Source organism: Coccinella septempunctata, chromosome 9 (genome assembly GCF_907165205.1).
Source record: "Coccinella septempunctata chromosome 9, icCocSept1.1, whole genome shotgun sequence".
Classification (NCBI taxonomy): Eukaryota; Metazoa; Arthropoda; class Insecta; order Coleoptera; family Coccinellidae; genus Coccinella; species Coccinella septempunctata.
Window position 1 is genome coordinate 19,041,904 of NC_058197.1, and position 14,962 is coordinate 19,056,865.

The 14,962-nt window shown below is 40.3% G+C and overlaps 3 protein-coding genes across 6 annotated transcripts; 1 reads left to right on the forward strand and 2 right to left on the reverse strand.

Annotated features, from left to right (window-relative positions):
* The first annotated feature begins 8 nt into the window (after positions 1–8).
* Positions 9–6,482, forward strand: LOC123320695. Of its 4 annotated transcripts, none has more exons than XM_044908088.1 (12): positions 9–156; positions 735–861; positions 913–1,026; positions 1,080–1,329; positions 1,385–1,561; positions 1,899–2,164; positions 2,231–2,666; positions 3,133–3,621; positions 3,858–4,397; positions 5,196–5,333; positions 5,398–5,496; positions 5,559–6,482. In XM_044908088.1, the coding sequence occupies exons 2-12, from the start codon at positions 754–756 to the stop codon at positions 5,969–5,971; spliced, it is 3,030 nt and encodes a 1,009-aa protein (XP_044764023.1). In that variant the 5' UTR covers positions 9–156; positions 735–753; the 3' UTR covers positions 5,972–6,482. The 4 variants fall into 4 exon arrangements, with proteins under 4 accessions (XP_044764023.1, XP_044764020.1, XP_044764021.1 ...); XM_044908085.1 differs by having other exon boundaries at positions 118–240; XM_044908086.1 differs by having other exon boundaries at positions 118–240; positions 1,902–2,164.
* Positions 6,483–6,554: 72 nt separating this feature from the next.
* Positions 6,555–10,986, reverse strand: LOC123320707 (UNC93-like protein). The gene is made up of 9 exons (XM_044908105.1): positions 10,677–10,986; positions 9,663–9,944; positions 9,253–9,591; positions 8,924–9,201; positions 8,716–8,871; positions 8,125–8,581; positions 7,942–8,071; positions 7,747–7,884; positions 6,555–7,691 (listed from the first exon to the last, which is right to left on the reverse strand). The coding sequence occupies exons 2-9, from the start codon at positions 9,879–9,881 to the stop codon at positions 7,462–7,464; spliced, it is 1,947 nt and encodes a 648-aa protein (XP_044764040.1). The 5' UTR covers positions 9,882–9,944; positions 10,677–10,986; the 3' UTR covers positions 6,555–7,461.
* Positions 10,987–11,770: 784 nt separating this feature from the next.
* Positions 11,771–14,828, reverse strand: LOC123320709. The gene is made up of 8 exons (XM_044908109.1): positions 14,612–14,828; positions 14,350–14,505; positions 13,573–13,737; positions 13,347–13,517; positions 13,020–13,294; positions 12,781–12,908; positions 12,562–12,728; positions 11,771–12,511 (listed from the first exon to the last, which is right to left on the reverse strand). Exons 1-8 carry the CDS (start codon positions 14,682–14,684, stop codon positions 11,865–11,867), a joined length of 1,782 nt encoding a protein of 593 aa, XP_044764044.1. The 5' UTR covers positions 14,685–14,828; the 3' UTR covers positions 11,771–11,864.
* Positions 14,829–14,962: the final 134 nt, after the last annotated feature.

Below are 14,962 nucleotides of genomic sequence, written 5' to 3' on the forward strand. Positions count from 1 at the left end.
TTTTTTAATTGTTTCATTTACCTTCAGACAGAAGACACAGGTAAACGAAAATATTTGTGCCTTGTAAACGTGGCTTCAAATGTCACAAGTACGCATGCGTTAGCAATTATTAATCGTAGTAGCCATATTAGTAATCTGTCTATCAGAAAAATTTAAGTAAGTAAATACAATTTATTAAATGATTTTACCCAAATTTCCAGATCAGTTCTGTCGATTTCGAAGTTTATTGATGAATTTTGCGTAAGTAAGCAGCATGTAGAAAGTGTTTGTTTCCAATTTCAACCGAAATTTGGGTTGGAATACTGATTTTTGTTGCATAAATCTGGACAATGAAAGTTGCAATATTTTAATGTAATTGTCTGCCGTTGGTATGATTCAAAATTTCTCCAATTGTGGCTCATGCTTTGTAAAGAAGAATGGCCTAATTCGTTTTTGACTGCCTATCTGTGAAATGGTCTGGAAATATTAGAAATTTTCGTTCTACCCAGCACTTGACAGATGTTCTATTTTTTTGACGTTTTTTTCCAAACTTTTGCTGAAAATATACGTGCCTAACAAAGTTATAATATTGTTTTTATCATCGATTCTTCGTTGGGCAAGATCAATCTCAAATAAACCATTCTTGGCCTTTGAAATAATCAATTACTTGTCACAAAAAAATGAACAATATGTATGTAGAAAACGTAATCAATATTATTCAAGCAGTTACTAATTGTTGTTTTCGTTCGTTTCAGGAAATATTCAAAGGTAAACATGTCTGTACTCAATCAAAGTGGTGAAGAGCAGGTGGAATGCCCGCTTTGTATGGAAGCACTAGAAGTTGATGATCTGAATTTTTTCCCTTGTACTTGTGGATATCAGGTAATCATCATGGATAATTTGAAGGATTTCAGTTTATCTTTTATTTTATAGATATGTAGGTTCTGTTGGCATAGGATTAGAACCGATGAAAATGGGTTATGTCCAGCTTGCCGCAAGGCCTATAGTGAAGATCCAGCTGATTTCATTCCCTTATCCAAGGAGCAAGTGAGTAGTACTCTGCATACTGATGGAAAATGTATTAATATACCAATTTCCAGGTGGCGAAATTGAAAGCTGATAAAAGACATAGGGACCAACAGAGGAAAGCAAAATTGAGTGAAAATAGAAAACATTTGGCTAGTGTTAGGGTTGTCCAACGTAATTTAGTGTTTGTGGTGGGTTTACCAGTACGTTTGGCAGATCCTGAACTCCTAAAAAAACATGAGTATTTTGGAAAGTTTGGTAAAATCCATAAGGTGGTTATAAATCAGTCTACTTCCTATGCAGGATCGCAGGGACCCAGTGCAAGTAAGGAAGGATGTTTAGGAAGTCTGGAACAATGACTGACCATGTTGTTTTCTAGGTGCTTATGTGACGTATATGAAAAGTGATGATGCTTTACGCGCTATCCAAAGTGTTAATAATATCATGATAGACGGCAGAATGCTTAAGTCAAGTTTAGGTACCACCAAGTATTGCTCCCATTTTATGAAGAATCAACCTTGCCCCAAGGCCGATTGCATGTACCTTCATGATTTCGGTGAGTTTAAACTTTGTCATTTTAACGATTTGAATAGTGGACAAAGGTTTTTTGAATAATTTATAAGAATAACTGGGAGGAGGGCATTATTTCAAGTTAGTGCTCTATTTTGCATGGAAGATTACTCATCCTTAAACATGTTTTGGTTCAAAATTTATTGAATTTCATTTTGCGCATGCTCTTTAAATCAATTTTTCTTGGTTGAATCTCAGAATTTGTCCTCATTTCTCTCTTTTTTTTTCTTTTCCAACACCACTGCGGTACCTCAAGATGCCCCCCATATGATTCATTACGAATTAACAGTGAGCTTATTCTTTTCCGATCTCTCTACGAAAAGGAGATCCCGAGGCCAGTTTCACTAAGGAGCAGATGCACGCTGGTAAACATCAGGAGTACGAGAAGAAATTACACGACGCGTTCACCTCACGTCAAAGTACTACCTCGCCCCCAAGCAACATCGGTCAATGCGACAAGTTGTCCAGCTGTAGTTCCAGTCCCCCGTCTTCGCAACAACACGAAGGCTTCCCCAAATCGGAACCAATTAGTACGATTGGTTCTAAGGGGAAGGACGGTTTGGCACATTCAAGTGGAAGTTCCAGCAAGGTGAGGATTGTTTGGTGTTGAATATCGTTGGACGATTCTCTCATACTTTCCCTATTTGAATTTCAGGATAGTTGGCCCCAGTTAAGTTTAGAAAAAGGCGAAAAAACAACAGAAGCGAAAAAAACAGATCAATCTAAGGACAAATCGAAATCCAACAAGGCCAAATCGAAAAATTGCCCCGGTTCCCCATCCAGTGCGCAGGCCAGTGCAACAGAGAACGCGACTTCTAGTTGTAGCGGTCTGTTTAGTGATAATATTACAGTGAAATTAGAGAATAAAGGACACGATAGAGAAAATTTCGATATGGAAGATCACAATAAGAACGAGATAAACGGCAAGTTAGATTTGGAACAAATTTCGAACATAGGAGAAATACACAATAAACAAATACAGAGGGACAATTTGGAAAAATTCAAGAACGGAGTGGAGGGACAGAGCATATTCGGATTGGGAGATTCAAAATTAGGATTAACCAGTGACAATTCCAGTTTCTTTAGTCAAGGTAAGAAGAATACGTTATTTTTAGATCCAAAGTTTATCTATGGTGCGGTATTATTCGATTCAGTGCTTTCAATCAAGCCCAGTTCTGTGCTTCTAGTCAAGCACAATTCTATGCTTCCAACAATCATAGTTCTGTGCTCCAAACAACCCAGTTCTGTGCTTCTAGTCTAGCACAATTCTGTGCTTCCCGAAAACCCAGTTCTGTGCTTCTAGTGGAGCACAATTCTATGCTTCCAACAATCACAGTTCTGTGTTTCCAAACAACCCAGTTCTGTGCTTCTATTTGAGCACAATTCTGTGCTTCCAGCAATCATAGTTCTGTGTTTCCTGTCAAGCAGGAATATTTAACCTCTACATAAATAAAATGTTATAAACTTTTTTCAACCAATTTCGAGCGTATAACTATGAAAAAGTAGAATTAGGACGTGAAATTTCCCGATCTGACTGAATTTCCCTTTCAAAAACAGGTTTTCAAACCGTAAATCACACATTAAACGGTCTGACTTCGTCTACGGAAGAGGACCCCCATCAGGATCATTCCGCCAGGGAGAACGACCTGAACACACCCACGGGCGGTCTGTCGGACACCTTCCCCTCGCTAAACACATCCGAGGACTGGGTGTTCGGCTTCGAGAACGACCACTTGGAAGAGCTGGCCACACAGGCGACCAGGACCAGGCAGGCGGCCGTGCCGCCCAAGGATTCCCTCGACACGTTGGTGAACGGCATCAGCACGTCCGGCAACATCTTAGGAAATATACACCAGAACGTGCCCAGTCAGAACGGCCCTGGGGGGGCCCTTCTGACCGGTTACGGGGCTAGCAAATTCTTCGACGATTTCGAATCATCCAGGAGGTATCTTGATGGTAGTAAATTGCACGAGAACACAATCATGGACAGTCTGATCATAAATAATTCCAGTAAAACAAACGGTTTCGTCAATACGCAACATTTCGGTGAGTTGGTTTTTCTTTTAGAAAGTGAATTCAGTGGAACCAGAGCTATCATGCAAATTTTTACATATATGTGTCAAGCTGTTCTTCATACCCTGTATGTAAAAGCTTAATTTTAGATTTTAGAGGGTGTTTCAGAAAGCCATGAAGGTTCTAGACTATTTCCAATTGTTATATTGTATTATTTTCTTCCGATATAAGATTTAGTGCCTTATTATAAATGGTCGTTTGTCCTACAGGCGGTCTAACAAATAAAGAGGTCCTACAGAAGGGTACGAACGGTCTGAACGGTCTAGATCACAACATGTCGAAATTCTTCATGGACTTCCACAAGAACCAGACGCAGTTGAACATGCTGAACGGCATAAATTCCCTGATAACCCCACCGACACAACAACAGAACGGCTACTATCAGCAACAACAGACGGCAGTGCAGGAGCACCTCCTGTTGCTGCAGCAGAAACAGCTGGAGGAACAGCTGAGGACCCTGAACATCAAACAGCAACAGAACTACCAGTATCAGAACGGTTTCTACGGCGGCAGGGAGATGAACAGTTCCAGTCCCCTGCCCTTCGGGGGTAGGCACGTGTACAACAACATGCCGGTTCAGGGGCAGACGCAGGGTCTGGGGCAGGTGCAGCCGCAGCCCATCAGCATAGCGGTGGGACAGGGACAGAACAAGATCAGGAATCCGGAGGACGAGCTGGACTTTGACCCTTTCCAAGAGACACAGAAGGGCTTGGCGGAGCTCATAGCCACAGAGAAAAGTCAAACACAAGGTATGTGGAGATTTTTTATCCACGGCTGTTGCTTGAAGCTATCATAACCTATCCTTCCCTTGAGCATTACGACGTTCATATATCATCGCTTGTGATTTATGATAACTCATTATTCACTGGTCTATCAAACTACTAAATCTAGGAGTGACTAAAAATAGACTCTGAACATATATAGAGGGTGTCTTTAACATGTATGAATATTTTAACAGTCTATTCTTGGGGTCAAAAGAACTACTTTTTTATCATACAATTTTTTCCCATTCGGCCCTGATGAAAGGATATGTTTTCATAATAAGCTGTGCCACCCCTAGAAATACAGAATTACCTTCAGAATAACTAGCTAAATCTGTGACACTACACATCTGTGGATTTTTTTTCAAATAACTTTTTTTATGGTTTTTCAACAGCCTGTATCTTTCAAACCCAGCCGAATCGGAAAAAATGGTAAAGAAAAAAAGTGTTTGTTTTGACCTCAAGAATCTACTGTTAAAATATTTGTACAAGTCAAAAACTCACCCTGTATGAACGGGTTTAAGAGTCACCCTGTAGATTAACCGCATGTTTAGTAAAGATCCTGTACAATATGCGTAAGACCATCCTCTCTAACACTTTCAACGCTATCCAAAGTAGAAAAATCCTTCCTCTTCTCGCTTGCACGATCATGAGAAACCACTTGTTGTTTTTGTGATCCCTCGGTACCAGATTGGTCTGGGGGTTGGTCGAGACACGACAAGTGGCTTTTCGTGATTTTCGCAGTCCCTGTGGGGATGTGCTAAAATTTTTCAATTCGTCACGCAGGAAGACCACACATGACCACGCAAGGCGTTCACATGAACGGTTTGATACACAGTCAGTCGAACCCTGGTCTGGGGCACATGCCGCCACCACCACCGGGTTTCGTACAGCCCCAAAATTCAACACACATGAACTCGTTTGGTAAGTACTGCAGGCTTTTTTAGTTGAGGGAAAAAAAATTGTTGATTTGATTTTTCGTTTGCAGGTAGTAAAATTTTACCATTCCTAAATATGTCAAATAATCCACAGTCCTTAAATAGCCCCACACATAACTGGCCTAACGGCTATGTAAATCCACAGAAAAGTAAGTATTTCGTTGAATTTCAATCGTTTGGAACACACTGTATCGTTTTGCTTATTTTTCAGATATATCGACAAATGTGAACGATTGGAAGAATCTAGATCCGGCGATCCTGAGTTCCAGTAGACATTTCCCACTAGCAAATATAACGGCGCCACCTATCAGAGAACACAGCACCTATCAGAACCTAACACAACAGTCCCTAAACGGTCTGGCCAATCTAAATCCCCAAACATCACCAACGACACAGACACAGAACGTCAGACCACACAGTTACATGAACGGAAGCACAGATTTCAGTACAGCGAACATATTCTCCAACTTCACACAACAGCTCCAACAGCCAAATCTAAACGGTTTCACGACAACACACACGAACCAACTGAACAATTGGTTCACGAACGAGGCATTCTCGAACACAAACATAACGAGCCCCCCAGGTTTCAGAAATTCACAAAGTAAACAGCAGGAATGTTGAAATTAAATATATAATATATAGTCATTTTTTCCGTCTTTGTTTTCCTCATTTTTTCGGATGATTTTTTTTTCTTTTCGATCTCGATCAGGTATGGGTTCGTCCTATCAAATCTGGAAAATGCAGTTGGATTTTTATCGTTTCGGCCGAAATGTGCAATATTCTATAGTTGCAGTTTTTTTTCTTTCGCTCCTTGTGTCGTGGTTTGAATTTGTCGGGTTTTTTTTTTATTCGTCAGAGTCTAATTGTGAAAAATCTACTTCAGATCGGTTGTTCTATGTTTTTGGCGTGTTTTCTTTCGAAATTTTACATCGAAAATCCATACCTGTCAGGTCAAAAAAAAGAAAACGATTTTTCCGCAGTATGAATAAAATGCTATTCATTATGATTTCTGTCTCCATCTTCAAATTGCTAAATAAGGGGTGCTTGGAAAAAACTCTCCTATTATTGATGATTACTGGAAAAATATTGATTATATCAGAAACAGCTACATATTAAACAAGCAAAATTAAAATGTGTTTTATTTGTTACATGATCGTACTTCTAATCTCCTTCGATTTGTGCTTGGGTAAAACAGACTCAAAGAAACGTACCATTTTTTTATTTTTTCATACAAATAGGTGACAAATAATCAACGAGTTACGTATTTTATCTTTAACACAAACAGATGACGAACAAGATGTATGTACAATAAGTTACATAATCCGATGAGTCATTTAGATCTTCACAGTTCAACAATTAGTACAGTTACTCGATGGATCAGTGCTGAATGTTTTCCACACAAGTGCTGTAACGAGGGAAATAGACAATTTGTTTTTTTGAAGTGAAGGAAACGGTACATTCACGATAATTTAATCACAGATATTTGATAAAAGGTTCCCTCTTTGGCACAAAATCTACATTTTTAGAGTTGTCTAAGACGATGGGGGAAAACAACGATTCAGAAGTATTTTCTCTTTCAGTTTATCCGAAAGACTACAATAACTGTCTAACATACCAAAATTAAATCTTTGATTATTTAATAGTGTTACTGTTTGAAAATATACAAAAAATTCATCACCAATATTTTCTTCAATTCCTTTCGAATGATCACACTTGAATCGATCAGTCAAAAAATTGACAAGTTACTGGTAATTCTTTTGATTTGTTCAGGTCTTACAATAGAGATTGTCTTGTGGTAGAAATAATTATCCTATATATCTTTTGGCACCTTCAAAACATCATTTGGACTGATAAAGTCGTCTAATCGAAATAAAAAGGCAAATATTCCTGCTCTGAATGAACCAAGAAGACATTCTAATGTGAAAATTTTTCCTGGAGAAACTACATACTTTGTGCTTTGTTACATTTCCAACAATAACAAACATCGCCGTCGCCCTTCTACCAATAGGTTCAGCAGTGCGCCACCTACATCCTACCATGATTCACCGTTCCACCACAGGCCTACCAGTCCTCTTCAGGAACTCCCTGTATCACCACAACACAGTCGACGGTCATAACCTGGAGATATTCTTCAACTTCTTGATGTTCTCAAGCCTTATATCCAGATAGGTAAAGGTTACCACAGCCGCCAACATGAAGAAAGTCAACCCGTAGACCTTGACGTAGTTGCACAGGTAGCCGTGGAAGAGGAAAGCCACGCCTATTCCCAGTAGGCGGTAGAATGACGTCACCGCGAAGGCCGCCTCCCACCTATCGGTAGCGTATTGACAGGTCAAGAGGGCTGAAACAGATGCGAAGGGTAAAAATTGAAATTTCGATGGATTGGGTTTACTCACTGAAGCCCAGCATCTCCCAGATGGCGTTACAAACGCCCCACGCTGCTGATATCACGAAGAATAAGGCTGGGTCGTCTTCTATCGGCTTCCAGAGGACCAGGACTAGCATTAGACAAGAGTGGAAGGTAAAACCAACCCCTGGAAGGATGCTAAACTAAGTGCGATTGAACCAAGGGTAAACGACGTATTTCTCACCAACTATGTAATATCTCCTGATGGATCTTAGCAGCATACTCAGCGTACAGGCTGCTATAGACTGTAACGACCCCATGGCCAGATAAACCAAGTTCAGACGGTGTATACCCAACGTACAAACCACGTACGACTAGAAGAAAGGGTTGAATTTCACCCTCAAACCAAACTCGAGTAAATACCCACCTTCCCAAAATCCGAATAGATGAAAGCCTGCTCCAGACCGATGAAGAACATCATGGGGGCCAACAGCTTCATCCTGGCGTCCCTGAAGATCTCCCTGACGCACCTGAGGGAGGCCATGAGCTGCGGCTTGTCGGAGCCCTCCTGATGGGCGTAGAGGTTCAGGGTGTCCATGCCTACGACGATCAGCGCAGTCGCGGCCGCCGAAAGGAAGGCGTAAAAGCCGGTCAGGGCTTGCGTAGAGCCTACAGGTAGCACAGAGTAGTACTGGCCGGGTAGGGAGTCGTTGAAATTCAGGGGGTACTTGGAGGGGCAGGACTGGGAGCCGCACAACCTGGTGCCTTCGACCGTGTCGAAGATTGCGTCTAGGAAAGACGTGTAGTCGTAGGTTGGCGACACTTGCTCGATCAGGGTTGTGGTGCAGTTGGAGGTCGTGTTGACGAAGGATGTCTGGAGGCAGCTGTAACATGGAAAAGTTTATAAATGAGTAACTTCTAGGGGAAATGGAGAAAATACAGCTTCTTTTTCATCAGCTATTGTTGGATGGAAGCCTTATTTTGGTCACAAAATGGTTTAGGTCCTGGAGGTACTTACATAAGTTCCGTGGTATTAGTTAAAACGTCTGTACTTAAATTGGTGTTTCCAATGGTCCAGGAAATGATCAGGGTTGAAGCTATAGAGCCGAAGATCAATCCAAAATCATGAGCTCCTCTAAAGGCCCTTGCAGTTCTTCTTATAAGGCAGGTGTACCTGAAAGGAGATCTTGTGAGTTTACATTTCAAGCAGATTTTTTTATACCTACCGGATGTTCTTCATTTCTTCATCTTCATCCACCATCCTGTATACGTTGGACAATTTGATGGCTATCGTCATCAGGCAGGTAACCTGAGCATTCACCATCAATCCCAAGGCTACCCCGAAGATGATACTGGATGGTATCATCAGGTACAAGACAGGATGGAGGTTTATTATGAAGTGTACAGTTAACAGCAGATAACTGACGGCCAAAATGATGTTTCCACCGAATCTCTGATTGACCGGTAGCGTCACCAGGCACACTAAACTGGCCAGTACATGACTCTGGAAAATATAGATCGATGTTTACAGTTTAATCGTCTTATTCCCACTTACCAATCCTAAGAACAAGGAGCCAACGTTGATGTCCAGAGGTACCAGATGGTCTGGCATCGACCAGACCGACAGGGAGCTTTGCAACGCCAAATATGGTAGATATGTAGCTGTTATGGTCAGGTGGGAGACGCACAGAAGTACCACGTTGACTATGAGGGCGTGTTTGCTGGGTTCCGAGGTCCTGTGCGCCCTCTGTCGGTGGGAGGGGCCGTTTCGGACTACCGCCAGGAGTCTGCGCACTGACGTTGCCCCGATCGAACTGCTCAGGGAGTCTTTCCTTCGTATCTGGTGAAATTGGCGGACGGATCTGTTGGAAATTGGGGAGTAGCCAGCCATGTGCTAAAAAAAAGAATGTTCACCACCGATAAGCGCTGATTCTGTTTATTTTATTGCCTGGTTGAACAACTTACTTCTAAAGTTGTATCATCCACGATAATTCTGTTGGGTTCGCATCCATAGCTTCTGGTCTTGCCCACTTTGTTGTGGCGGTGCAAGATTTTGTTTCTCTCGTGTTCGGATAGGACGTAGCCCCCTTGTCCGCCGCAGAGGTGTCCTAGGGCTGTTGTGGGCTTGAAGGCCCCGCAGGTGCTTTCTTTTCCTAGCTCGTGGAGGTTTGGTAGGCTTCCCATGTCTCTTAGCAGTTAAACATGGTCAATTCGGTCCTAAATCCGTCCCTGGATCTTTGGCACTCTCTGGTTTACATTTAGAAATTTAGAAAAAAAATTTGTTACCCTAGCGAGCCTCGAACCCGAGGCTTTTAGGTTCTTTATTTCGATCAACCAATTTTGAAGCTTTAAAATCGAGAAAAAATACTCAACTATTGGAGCTTGACTCATGAAACTGGGGATATTTATTGGCAATATGTTGTAAAACACATAAATTTTCCCTGTAAGAGTTTAACTCAAACATTTCTCGAATAATGGTACTTTGAACTTTAAATTTACGAAATATTGGACTGATGTATGCTGGTTCGAAGCTCGCTTAGGTGATAAAACTTTTTGCATGGTTTGAGGTGTAGCGAAAAATAAAAAGTGTTTATTTCACAAGGTTATTCGGAAATATTAAGTCATCGCCTGTTTTCTGCAAATATGAAAGGTTTCTTAACAATTTTGAAAATCAAATTGGTATTCAAGGTCAAAAATTAACATAGAGGCGGGAAATTAGAAAAATTAAACTTCGTATAAATTAGATTTCGTGTTCTTGATGCACAGGTCATGACCACTCAGTCGAAATTGATTTTTAAATAATTTAATTTGTGCATTTTGAAGAATTTTCGTATTTAATTCAACTCTAAGTACACAGAACATACGGTATAAGAAGTAAACACCTTGTTTTTAAGCCCTTCAAAGCATATGTATTTATTATGCAAGCTTTTTAGCTTTTCTGCTTCTGCAAATATTTTCTAAACGAAACCCATTACTCACTCTCTTGTGGAAAAATCTCGAGGTAGAATAGTTTATTCTTTCAACACTTGTTTACACAAATACAAAACGTTTTATTCACCATTTCAATAAACTTGCGTTTGATTCGTTCATCATTCGACTTTTTGAACTGATAAATGAGCTCAAAACCTGCCACTATCGTCAAGAAAGTATGAAAAATATGCTGAAATCAAGTGACAAAAAGCTCTTACAAAAACGGGAAAACAACCCCTTGCAAATTCAGGGTTGAACCGTAACTCAGATAGTGGGAAGATGGAAAACTGTAACGGGAAATCATTATATCAATTTGGTTTTCTGAGAACTAAGGAAAATTCTTGATTGTTTTTCTACAATTTTTATTTTTGCGTTTTTCTTGTTCGAGTGTTTCTGTTCTGATTCTCGAGTGAACGTTTTTCGCTGGATTTATTGGTGGTGTGAAAATTCGGGAATGATTTCAGTTGCAGTAAACCGTTGGATTTCCGTCATATTTGTGAAAAGCCAGTATTTTCATGGAAACCAGTTCATGGCCAAATTGTCTGCGCCGTGGAAACTGAAAAGGCTCGAAGGGTGGGAGAAAATGAATTAATCGATACTTATTTGTTGTGAAAACAATAACACCGTTATAACGTCATGTTTTCACGAAAAAACCGGGGGAAAAAAAGGTATTTCCATTGTTCCACACCTCTATTGATGAATGATTCATATTCGAAAGTCTCGGAAAAATTACATCACTCCTTCTGTATCTTGGGTTGCCGGAAATCTCGCAATTTTTTTAAAATTTATCACAGGCCATAGAAAATTATTTACATGGCTCTGTGATTGTTCTTTGATTTGAAGCATAGAAATTTTATTATTTCTATGCATTGCAATGCATAGAAAATTCATAGATCTGTGATTTTCTATGATTTGAAGGCGCATAGAATTTGTACCTAATTATTTCTATGCCTTGCAATTCACAGAAATAAAGATAACATCTCATTAAACTTTCATCTATGGTATTTGTTGACAGCAGATTAATTATAAGGTTATTTCTGCCTCATTCTATTTGAATTTCTTATAAATCAGCTTCACTTATGATTGGGAAAAAAGAAAAAACAATTATTTTACGCATATTATTCTTGACAATGAAAGGAAACTAGTAATTATCACAGCGAATGGAGTTATAAGAATGAAACACTCAATAAAATCTCATCAATAATCCAAATTGAGATCTAGAAGTTCATCGCTTGTTAGAAATCTAACATCGCTTGCGCTGCCTCCTCGAGAGCCAGATCTATATCGTATAGATGCGTTCGCTTTCCTCCTCCTAACAGCTGCAAGAACCAAACCCATAACAACAACAGCAAGACTGACCAGAATGTAAGGAAGAGTAGAACTTTCTTTTTCTTCAAGCTTCGAAATCACTATTTTTTCTTTGGTGTTTTTCCTCAGATGGGCTACATCCTCTATTGGTGGAAATTCCCTGTGGTAATTTGGGATTTCGTTGGACTTATCAGTTGTTATATCCCAAAGTGGTACGAAACCTTGATCATCTGTTATTTCGTCTATTTCGTTCTCTTCTGTTGTTGTTGTTGTTCCTCTCGATGTTACTCTTATTGTTATTGTTTCTATTATAGTTTTTCTTGTTGTTAATGGCTCGTTGGACGTTGCTTTTGGTTCTGTGAAGTGTTGTCGTGTCGTTTGGGTGGGTTGGTGTGTAATTGCTTGTTTAATTTCTGTTGTAGTCTGTGGTTTAGACGTTGTGGTTGTTCTTGTTATGGTTGATGAAGGTTTTCCCGTGGTTTCCATGGTAGATGGCGGTTCGGTGAATGTTGTGTCTGTCGATTGGTCAGTTGATCCTGAAAATGTTTTAGTTGGGTTATATGAAAAGTGAAGATGGTTTATTTACCGTGCAGTAAACAGAAATCTATGTAATCTGGGCAGCATTCGTTCCTGTCATAGCAATTTTCGTCGCAAGCACATGTTCTATGTTTTCCCATCTGGATATCGCTGAAGTCGCATCTTCCTTCGCACGAATATAAATCGTCCGGCAAGAAATCCGTAGTGCTGTATTCTCTGTAGAAACGTAGGTGTCGTAAGGGTCATAGAAATGTCTGAAATAACTTACTCTGCCTCTGTTGTAGTCGATATTTCTCGATCTTCGAAATCTGCCATGCTACAATTCTGCACTATGGACACATCGTCTATAGCTATATCGCTAACGTAGCCATTTCCTCTGACTGCTTCTATAATGATCTGAAAAATGAATACAATGAAGACAATATACGACAGATGGCGCTCTAAAATGTAAACCATAGACAGATTAGTTGAGGTTATGTATCTGTCATGAGTGAAGTCGATTCTCACCTGGTAGTCTTCAGGTATCGTATCGAAAAGATGAACAGACCTGATCCATCTATCCCCTTGATTGCCCTTTTGCTCGAAGAAGGCCTTGGATGGTCGGAAATTGCCGGTTTCGTTGATCATTCTGAGGTACGCCCTCAGGGTGCCTATGGTAGACCCGTACATGTGATAGTAGAAGACGAAGCAGGTGTTTTCGGTCGTTTTTTCATAAACTGGAGACACGAGTCTGGCTGTGTCGTTCTCGTTTCTGGATGAAGACTCGATATACATGTAATAACCTGGAAAAAGTTGAAAGTTAGTCGGCTTATACACCGAGTTTTTTTGACTTGCCTCCTTCTCCCTCGCCCAGCGTGTGGTCGTAGGAGGGCCCCGTGCCCATCGCTCCGCTTGGTGTGTCAAACTGAATTCTTCTCCACTCGAAGTCGTGATTTAGATCGTGCGTCCATCCGCATAGATCTGGCTTTTCGAAATCGCAACTCAGAGGAGGTTTTGTGTTCGAAGCTGAAAAATGAAGATTGTTCACGCGTTGGAAGTCTAAGATCAAGGTTTTACCTACGTAAACAGATGGGCCCGTTGGTACTCCAAGTAGCACCATCGCAATAAGTCGCATCGGGTCCGTGGAGTTGGTAACCGGACTTGCAATAAAAATGCAGCACTGCCCACACGTGCGATGGATATATCAGTCCATTAGTTGGAGGATCCACCTTTTTACATCCAGGTCCTAAATTTCAACAATAATAATTATTTGTGCGGAATATTTTATGACAATGTACATTTCTCTATGTTTGTGTCTATGATACAATTAGGCTGTGGTCCGTATATACACTTTGGTTTCTTCTGGTTAGTAAGTGGGCGGTCCGTATATGCCGAATTCCGGACAATTCGGTTCAATATCTGTCACCAGAGTAACAGCTCTGGTAACTTTCGGTTACCAAATGTGTATATACGGACCATATGCTTATTCTCTGGTTGGAATAGAAGAGAATCAGACCATAGAGAAAGGGAAAGTCTCTGAATCCATTGAACTCTATGGAAACCATAGAGTTCAATGTCTGAATCAGACTTTATGGTGCGAATAGAGTCTGTGTCTTTTATTAGTGTTCTGTGGTTAATCTATGAATTTTTTTAGGTTGAAATAGAAGTTTTTTTTAAATTGAGGTCTAAGATTTTATTCTAGGTTCTAGAGAATAAACTTGACTACTAAAAAGAGGGATTTTATTCGCGAAAACTGTTTAATGCTGGAAAAGTATGAATAAAAGAAAGGTATATAGAGGCGCCATCTTCATGATTCAATTAGAACTTTCCACCCACATTAATGAATTTTTTCACTTACGGACACATTTTGGCGGAGGACCGTCCCATTTTCCGTGATTGCAATTGTTGTATCTGTCCCCATACAGGATGAATCCTACATTACAGGTGTATTTGACGAATTTCGCCCTATGCCTATATCTGTATCTTCCGTTCTTGATTACTGGCGTTGGACAATCTGCGAATTTATCGTAAACAATATTCTCCAAAGTAATTTAGGCTGAATGGAGAAGTTTCTGTGGAAATTTAGAGGATGCGAGTTTATAAAAGGCTGATGTACTCACAGGATGTTATCCTAGGCTGTACGAAATCCAGAGACAAACTCAAAAGCAACAAAGTACCCGACAAAAACTTCATTTCGACACTGAATCACGTTTCGGGCATTAAAGAGGAGGCATATAGACTCCAGTCGAACCAAACCATACTGAAACAAGAATAAAGGCCAGTGGAATCTTTGAAATTTCGATATTATCAATTTGACTTCCTGCGGAAATAGTTATCAGTCCCGAACGCTATCCTTTAGTTGCAGTTTCTGAATGACCGTTTGTCGTTCGGGTATATCTCGTAGATTACAATTTTTCTCCGAAAACAATGCTTGGTAATCCCAAGGGAGTCTTTTTGAATCTCGGAAATCG

Bases quoted from the DNA above. Each gene is read 5' to 3' on its own strand.
- LOC123320695 (XM_044908085.1), top strand. From the start codon at position 179: ATGATTTTACCCAAATTTCCAGATCAGTTCTGTCGATTTCGAAGTTTA. The intron at 862-912 runs GTAATCATCATG...TTTATTTTATAG, and splicing joins CTTGTACTTGTGGATATCAG to ATATGTAGGTTCTGTTGGCA. The intron at 5,334-5,397 runs GTAAGTACTGCA...TTTCGTTTGCAG, and splicing joins AACACACATGAACTCGTTTG to GTAGTAAAATTTTACCATTC.
- LOC123320707 (XM_044908105.1), bottom strand. From the start codon at position 9,881: ATGGGAAGCCTACCAAACCTCCACGAGCTAGGAAAAGAAAGCACCTGC. The intron at 9,592-9,662 runs GTAAGTTGTTCA...TCTTTTTTTTAG, and splicing joins TGGATGATACAACTTTAGAA to CACATGGCTGGCTACTCCCC. The intron at 7,885-7,941 runs GTGAGAAATACG...GCATCCTTCCAG, and splicing joins CAGGAGATATTACATAGTTG to GGGTTGGTTTTACCTTCCAC.
- LOC123320709 (XM_044908109.1), bottom strand. From the start codon at position 14,684: ATGAAGTTTTTGTCGGGTACTTTGTTGCTTTTGAGTTTGTCTCTGGAT. The intron at 13,738-14,349 runs GTAAGTGAAAAA...GTTGAAATTTAG, and splicing joins TCCTCCGCCAAAATGTGTCC to GACCTGGATGTAAAAAGGTG. The intron at 12,512-12,561 runs GTAAATAAACCA...AAACATTTTCAG, and splicing joins AGATTTCTGTTTACTGCACG to GATCAACTGACCAATCGACA.